Source organism: Neopelma chrysocephalum, unplaced genomic scaffold, assembly GCF_003984885.1.
Source record: "Neopelma chrysocephalum unplaced genomic scaffold, ASM398488v2 Primary Assembly neopelma1_24, whole genome shotgun sequence".
NCBI lineage: Eukaryota > Metazoa > Chordata > Aves > Passeriformes > Pipridae > Neopelma > Neopelma chrysocephalum.
Window position 1 is genome coordinate 33799301 of NW_020897693.1, and position 8274 is coordinate 33807574.

Below are 8274 nucleotides of genomic sequence, written 5' to 3' on the forward strand. Positions count from 1 at the left end.
ACTGCCATGAGCCCAAAGAGTGAGTTTAGTATTAATTTTATTAAGAAATACCTCCCAATTTTCAAAGCACTTTCATTAAATACACTATTTCATAAAATACACAAATTCAATTCCTCTCTCTATTATGCAAAATCATGCTGTGCTTGCAGGAAAAAAGTGCTTTGCTTTAGTAACTGCGAGTTTCTGCAACTCCTTGCATCCAAGAGTCAAGCACTGACATAGGGCCCAGACTTAGAACACAATTCCTTAATGTTGAAGATGCTTCTCCAGGCTACAAGGGGTGGGCTCCTCCTGCCATGTTCTCCTAGCTGGTTTCTGCTTCTTAGGTCAGTACCTGGAGCAGAACTTTGGTGAATGCACTGGCTCAGAACTTGGGTCCACATAGGATATTGTTTAACAACAAGGCTCATGGATCATACCAACACTTCTAGTGGTTGCAGCTTACAGTCTTAACTTTTTTTGAATAGGGTCCTTTTTTTCCAAATAGCTGCCATGCTCGCACCATCTTCCGCAGTCTAGTCAAATTAGGTTTAGGCTGGAGGGAGAAAAATTAAGAAGCACTAAATCATCAGTGAGTAAATGAGCTTCAAGGTTTCTATACTCTTTGCTCTAATACTGTCATTCCAAAGTTTTTCTAATATCTAATTCAAAGTCCCATCTGACTTTCAACAGGATCCAATTAATAACAATAAGCACAGTAATAGCAAAAGGGAGGAGTAATGATTTTGTTTTAAATTTAAATGTAACTTGATCTAGTGGAAGGCATTCCTGCCCATGGCAGGTGGAGTTGGAACTAGATGATCTTTAAAGTCTCTTCCAACCCAAACCACTCTATGATTTTATAGTAAGTGTTGCTATTCCTTTGTTTTTTCCCCATTTTATAGCATCTTAAACTTTGGGGAAGTAGGCTTTTTTTTTTTAAATTAGCATCTTTGCCACTAGTAGAATAACAGAATTCATATGCTTTCTAAGTTTTACACTTAAAAACTGCCATTACTTTAAATGTATGCTTAACCTTAAGGACACTATTCAAGTCAATGTGACCATTCAAATGATATATGGTAAAATCCTTGCTAAAGTGTTCACAGGACAGATGATTTATGTTCTAAAATGTTCTGACTGGTAACAATATGTAAAAAGTCAAGTAATATAAAGCCAGTGGAGGAGTTTTCAAACTGGCCTATTCTAGTTCTAACACACATACGTGATGTGCCTCTGATAATCCAGAGTGCAGATTACCAGAGGTGTGTCCAGCACAGTACCTGTTCTTCCTGCTGTAGATGGTCTATGTCTGCAAGAGGTAGCATGGAAGGTCTTCCATGAGCACACTGGAAGGGCAGCTTGCAAGATGACAAAGCTTCAATAAGCTCACAGCTCTCCTCCAAAGTCAAATGCTCATTAAACTTAATAGCTCCTGAAAAATATATACAAATTCTTGCACATGCTGCCAAAAAGAATTCCACTTCCCTCTACAACTGTGGTTTTTACTAAAACAAGGCATCTCCCAGAGATTAGCTGGTAGGCTGCAAAGGCAACCCAAAGGCTGCAGTATGGCAGACCTGGGGCTTGGCTCAATTAAACAGCCTGATGCATAAGGATCAGCTTTCCATGGCCTAAACTTTCACCTAACCCACGTCCAATGGATGGTAAAATTATTAGGTTTTGGTTTTTCAGGTGATGTCATAGGAGGCAAGTGGGCTTTTTTGCTTTTTTGTGTGTGTTATGGCTGAAGACCAGTTCACATATCCAAAAGTATTAAACCAAGACAGCAGCTAATATCAGTTCCACAGGCTTTATTGGTTCTGTGTGGCTGCCACTGACAGGCATCACTTCTGAGACCAAATGCTAGCCCTGCCAGTAAGTCCTTTTCCATATGTGAGCACTTAATGGCATGCAGAGGAAATCCAAGCAGAACATTAGAGAGTCATTTTAGAGGTGTTTGCAAACTTTAGCCTTCACAGATGCACAAGACCATCTGCAGTCTGCCTTCCAGCCATGGGACTTTTTTAGATATAAAAAAAATAATATGTATTGACTGCCAATTGTAGAATGCAGTGACACTTGAGAAAACAGATGCTTGTGGTTCATGTTTACCCCTACAGCACGATATTGTTGATATTATATATAGCATAGGAACTGCTGCAAGAGCCTGGAGCTACTGCAGTCTACACCTTTAAGGTCTGCTCATTGCCAGGTACTGGAAAGTGACAGTCCCTGAGAACATGTAAATTTTTACTGCACTCCTTCCAAAAGTACCTGAGAGGTCACAGGCACAGTTAAACTAGCACTTTTGATACTTAAAGGAAATAAAAAATTTGGAAAGAGCAGCTAAGTTTTCTTTCGCACTTGCTTCCGAGCAGATTTCAGCACATTCCCCCTTGGCACTTCATAGAGCTGTTATTTGAATGGTTCAGAGTTCACAGAGATGACTGTATCTCAGAACTGTATTCTACCTATGTTTCAGGTGAAGGTTGGAAAGTATGTTAGGCCCGTACACAAATAAATCAGAGCAGTATTGCTTGTCCCTCAGTGCTGTCCACGATAAGACTATTATCTCTTCATCCCTAAGAAATACATAGTCTGTATTCCTGCTATATCTGCAAACACATCCTGAAAACACTGTCCCAGGGAGGATGTAGTGTAGAAACAGAAAGGTTCAAAAAAAGAAAGAGAAGAATGAAAGAAAAGTACAGTTTCCCTACCATGACAGGCCTGGGAAGCTAACACCTTCAGAAACGTCAGAGGCAGTGTCCCTCGTGCTCCTCCTCCTGTGGTCTGCACTAGCTAAAAGCAGAAAGGGAACATTATCTTACTTTCCATTTAATATGAGAACAAAGAACTGTAACACAAAGGCAACTAAAAATGAGGACAAGATAGTGGATTATCTAGTCCACCTCTGTCACCTGAGGCTGAACACACTCCCTTTGGTTCAGGCAGTAAGCTTTGGATTGTTAGAGTCAACTTAAGAAGCAAAGAGCAACTCACCTCAATTTGTTCTTGAATAAGCTCCTGAAAAGAAAAAAGGTAGTATCAGTTGTTATTTCTCCCTTTCATCCCTCTACCCTACTTTGTCCACATCTGTGCATCATTTACTGTGTAACTGCCAGAACCAGGAAAAATTATGCTTTTGATAGTACACTGACCACAGTGTGAAAGATCTAGGTGGAAGTCCTGACCTCTCACAAGTATCCTATCAGACTTCAGACTAATCACTTGGTTTCTCTCTGCATCACTTTCCTATCTGCAGAATGGGCATAATGGAACTCATCTCTCAGAGTGCCACAAAATGCATGTTATCTTTGAATAGCTGCCCTTTCTTCTTTGGATAATAACTAGTCCATGTGGATATAATTTCTGATACCTAAAATGCAATGAATTCATAATTAATCCTGAAAAACTGCATCAAGACCTAATTAAAATAAAAAAGACTGCAGAATAGATCTGCCAAAATGCTCACGAGATCTTGAGGCATCAGCTAAGAATAAGTGCTCGTAATGCACACACCTGATCCCCTCCTCTGCCACTTCTGATACTCTTGGCTCCCAAATCACATCAGGAGAGTGCATTTTGAGTTCTTAGCGATTACAGCAAGGTTGAAAAAGAAAATTTAATCAAATTAATCAACTTCTCTGTTTCTTCTTTTCATATCAAAAGAGATGTATGGCAAGATTGGACAGATTCTTAACTCAGCCCAATGTCTGAATGTGGTACTCCAGAAACAATTTTTAAGAAGTTTAAGAGCAGCTGTGATTGTGGAGGACGGTTTACAACGGAAACCGCAAGTAATCAGTTCAGAAATTTCTCCCTCACACTGCAAAACATCTGGAACAGTGTTTTTTAGGAAGCTGCACTGCCCATGGAGAGATTTCAAGAAAAGAACTTTAATATTGCTGATACATAAATACCGTTTGTTAGAATTTAATAATTTTACTGTTCCTTCAAGCATTTACTGTTCATTCAGCATTCACAAGCAGTAAACTGTTGAAACATCTGTCCTATGTATAATTTTTCTTAGCTTTTCCACTATCCAAGTCTGAAACATGGATGAAACTATCATTTCAGTCATAGTTCAGTGATTTCCATTGTGGGACTACTTAGCTACTGAAAGGAATGGCACTCGCATTTGCCAAGGGACACCACTGTCTCCCTCCTAACAGAGATACTGTAATACCCAGGGCCAATAACACAGAACAAGACCTAGTACTGTAACTTCACCCACATCCATAGCTGACCTCCACAATACTTTTAGTAATAGGTTGTCTTTTCCGTCGTAATTCATTGGCTTCTCTTTCCATAAAACACATTGGCACTTTCCTCACAAGAATCAAGGAGCTGTTTCCCTCAGGAAACAATAATTCAAGACCCAAGTCCACCAAATTTTTGTTGCAGCATCTGAGGGGGAAAAAACCCAGAAATAAGACATCAACCATAGTAGCTATAGGTAAATATTTCTGTACTCCACATATATTTCTTCCTGTAACAGTTTCCCATCTCAAAATTCATGCATCATGAGATTCCAAGTACTTTTGCCCTTTCAGCCTACATTCAGCCATGTTTTCCCACTCCAATCAAACATGTATTTTTCATGCTCCACAAGCATAAGATCTAAGAGTTCCTGTATTATTTGGAGAGAAGCTTTATGTCTAAATTTATAAAACTACCTTTTTTGAAGATGCACAAGGTGCCTGGTTCAACACACAAACATTCCAAATATTAAAATTACACAGCATTAAGACTGCTTTAACCTAAAACAACTGTGGTTTCAAATGACACATATTAGCAAATACTTAAAATGGAAAAAATACTGTAAGAAATTTATAATGGTTTAATGAACTTTATATTCCGTAAGCAAAGAGAACACAGGGAAGAACAACCTCCAGCTAATGATGACATATGTCAACCTGTGGATGGAAAAATACACACAAAAATGAGACTTCACAGTCAGATGAGAACTTATCTTCAAAATGAAAACAACTGTAAGAATATATACTTTATTTTCTTAATTCAGAGAATATTCACTTAAAACAAAGGTGGTAAAGGTCAGTTTTAGAAAAGAGATTCTTTGAACAAAGGAAGAAGTTAATCTAAACTTAGTAAGATCAGTCACAAGAATAATACAATTATTAGCCTCCATATGGAGATGGCTTGTGTAATTCTACCGAAAAAAAGAAGAGCGCACAGAAAGACAGAGAAAGCCCATTGTAGGAAAATGACAAAATCCAAGCAGCTATTGAAGTCAATCGGGCTTTTTTTTTTAATTAAGGGGAAAAATAAAGAAGGAAGTTCAAGAGAGTCAACAGAACAATGCATTACTACAATGCTCAGTCAACAAACAGAACCAAAGCTGCAGGTGAACCAGAGGTCCAGCTGAACTATTGCATTGCAACCATAGCTGAAGAGAAAGGTCTTTTAGACATGTTAATTTATTTCATTACATCAAAATTTACCACAGAATACAGTCATAGTCTGCCAGTAACAATAACAACAGACTTTAGATTTTTACATTATTCTTTTAATTCATTACCTTTTAGTAATGATAGTCTCACAGAGTGATTGCAAAGGGATGAACTGCTAATACATACTAAAAAATTATTAAGTCACACAATAAAAGTACTAGTAAGCCAGCACCAGTATAGCCCACCACTAGTAATCTTCTTGCTTATCAATTATCAATCAATTATCTTAAGCATTAACTGAAAATCACAACTGGCATCCCCTGTGCTGAATATTCAACCAGTGGCTTTAAAAGAAAAAAATGCCTTTCTGATGTACTTTCTTACTGATTTTTGTAGAACATTTGTGATTTAGCTGATGAAGAAAAGTAGCTCTCAGAATTTATCAGCTCTTTCAAAAACACTTTGATGCCGCCTCTTAAAAGCAGCTAAAAAAAGGAACGCAAAAAGTCGTCATGCACGGAGAAGTAACATTTGTCATGATTTAGCAACTACGGAAAGAAGGTATGCTGGCAACAGATGGTCAGTGTTCAACATGAATCTTGATGTGTATCTTCATGACTTTATTAATGATGTGGAAAAGGGACATGGTCAAGCAAGCAAATTTGTAGAAAACATGAAATTATTTAGGATAACTGAGAATAGAGACAAAGTTGAACTTAATCAGAATTTAAAACAAGTAGAAAAACGATGAATGAAATCTGTAGGATGAACAAAAAAGGAATAATGAAAAATGACAGAAAAACCACTCAAAGAAAAATAAATAAAAATTATCAGTATAATTTAATCTATTTCTACTTTTGGTTGGCTTCTACATAAATAGCAAAAATTAAAAAAATAACCCCCACAACTCTGTGTTTCTCTGTCATGATGATCAATAGATACACAGTTCATGCAAGCAGCAGTAGCCAAAAAAGCAGACAAAATATCAGGTGTGGATATAATAAACAAAAAATATGGGCACAGCTAAAAAGCTACTGTATGAAGCAATGGGATAACCTCACTTGGTATATTGTCTTCAATTTTGGCCATCCATTCTCAAAAGTAGATATATCAGAAATGGAAGACACTCACAGATAAGCATAAAAATAAATCAAAGTCGAACAAAAGGCATTACAAATATTGTGATGTTAGCAAGATCATCATTAAGAGGTGGGAACAACAAAAACATTTAAATATTACTGAACTATGAACAACACGGAGCAAGTGTATATTTTAACAGGCAACAATCTTAAGTAGGTCTGATTTAGAAGCTGTTGAATTTACTAGAGGCATCCCAAAAAAGAAAAAAAGAACAGTAATGAGGTAGTCCTGATAGAATTTCACCTGTAAACAACAAACAATGCAGTGAGAAAAACCCCCACAAGTGCATGTGGCAGGTGACAGACAGGGATTTGGGGGAAAAAAGTTTGATTACTGTCCAATAGATCTTCAACAGCCCAACATCAAATCTGTATCTAAACTGTTGCAGTACAAAAGTTAAATATCCTAATAGTAGTGAGGCCACCATTCTGAAACATTTGGGAAACAGTGTTCATTAACTACTCTTGGCAGGCACCTATGAATAAGGAATGTGTTTTTGAAGGATTCACAATACAAACTTTCCATACCCCATCCTTCTCTTCTCATACATTGTCTGTAAAATCAGTACCTAAGTTGACACTATGGGCACCACACTCCATTGTGCACTCCCCAGTTCTGAGCCCCAGACAGCAGGAACTGTTGGAGGCTGCTTTGGCCCACACATGAAGGTTTATTTTCCCAGGGAAATCAGAGCACATTACAAAGGCACAGAAATGGCACATCACAGGGTTTTGACTTGAGATGTTGTAACAACGTGCCAAAGAAGCATATCTATTTTCCTCAGCACAGACAGAGCCAATTGGGCTTGGCTCAGGAAAGAATCAACAACTTCTGCCCTGAGCTTCATGGTAACCCAGCAATACATAGAGATCCTCCTGGTCAACAGAGACATCCCCAAAAATTTAGAGCTATTTGCCATTACTAACCGTAGAAATCTTCTTTGCTCTTCTGTAACTTCAATCTCCAAAGGGGGAGAGATGGAGGACGACAGTATTTTCTTCTTGCCACATGCTGAAGTTTCCTTCTCATAGGAATCTGTGAATGAAGCATTTAGAAGTATCCCCTCTTAAAATATTTACGCAGGCATTACCCTTAATGACCCTCTGGTTTGGCTTGTAATCCCCTGCTTGGATTAAAAAGTGACCACAGAATGCCTTCTCCTGAAACTTGTGGAGGACTGGGAATGTCACAACCCAGACATCCAGTCTCTGGGGAAGGGCTGGTTAATGCCACTTTGTTTTTTCCCACCAGTTTCAAAAAAGAGTCACCCTAAATAGCAAAAAAACCCGCTGATATATTTAGTTCAACTCGGAGCAATTTTTTGACAGAAAAGTCCAATATAAATGGAGTTAAAATACTATTCATTAAGCATTTCTCCCTTCAGTCTTTAATTTTTTCAGTACCTGACCAAAAAGAGCAGAGTTCCTGGAACACTCTTTGCAGGAACTACGCAGTATTTGTTGATGAAAGAGAAGGTCAACGATTTTAAAGTACTTGATGGATGGCTATTGTGCTTTTTAACACTGAAACCAATGGCTAATGAGCTTACACAGAAGACTATTATCCCTTTGCAAACAGTTTCAGACTGCGGAAATTTTAAGCTTTAAGCACAGTATTCAGCTAAAAAGGAACCAAATGAACTATGCTCTTTACTCTGCATACCATGTCTTATTCTTCCCAGCATAACCACATAAACTTATTGATGTTGTTCTATTTCCTCTTCATTGTTTTTCCTATC

The 8274-nt window shown here is 37.9% G+C and overlaps 1 protein-coding gene across 5 annotated transcripts in view; it reads right to left on the reverse strand.

The window, feature by feature from the left end:
- Window positions 1-20: 20 nt before the first annotated feature.
- Window positions 21-8274, reverse strand: part of MLH3 (mutL homolog 3) — a 21006-nt gene continuing 12752 nt past the window's right edge. For all 5 annotated transcript variants that reach the window (XM_027671824.1, XM_027671814.1, XM_027671806.1 and 2 more), the window contains 6 exons: window positions 7463-7571; window positions 4233-4392; window positions 2986-3009; window positions 2703-2784; window positions 1263-1414; window positions 21-535 (listed from right to left, as the gene is read on the reverse strand). In XM_027671824.1, the coding sequence (XP_027527625.1) occupies window positions 428-535; window positions 1263-1414; window positions 2703-2784; window positions 2986-3009; window positions 4233-4392; window positions 7463-7571 (635 nt within the window). In that variant the 3' untranslated portion in view covers window positions 21-427. The remainder of the gene's footprint in view (window positions 536-1262; window positions 1415-2702; window positions 2785-2985; window positions 3010-4232; window positions 4393-7462; window positions 7572-8274) is intronic.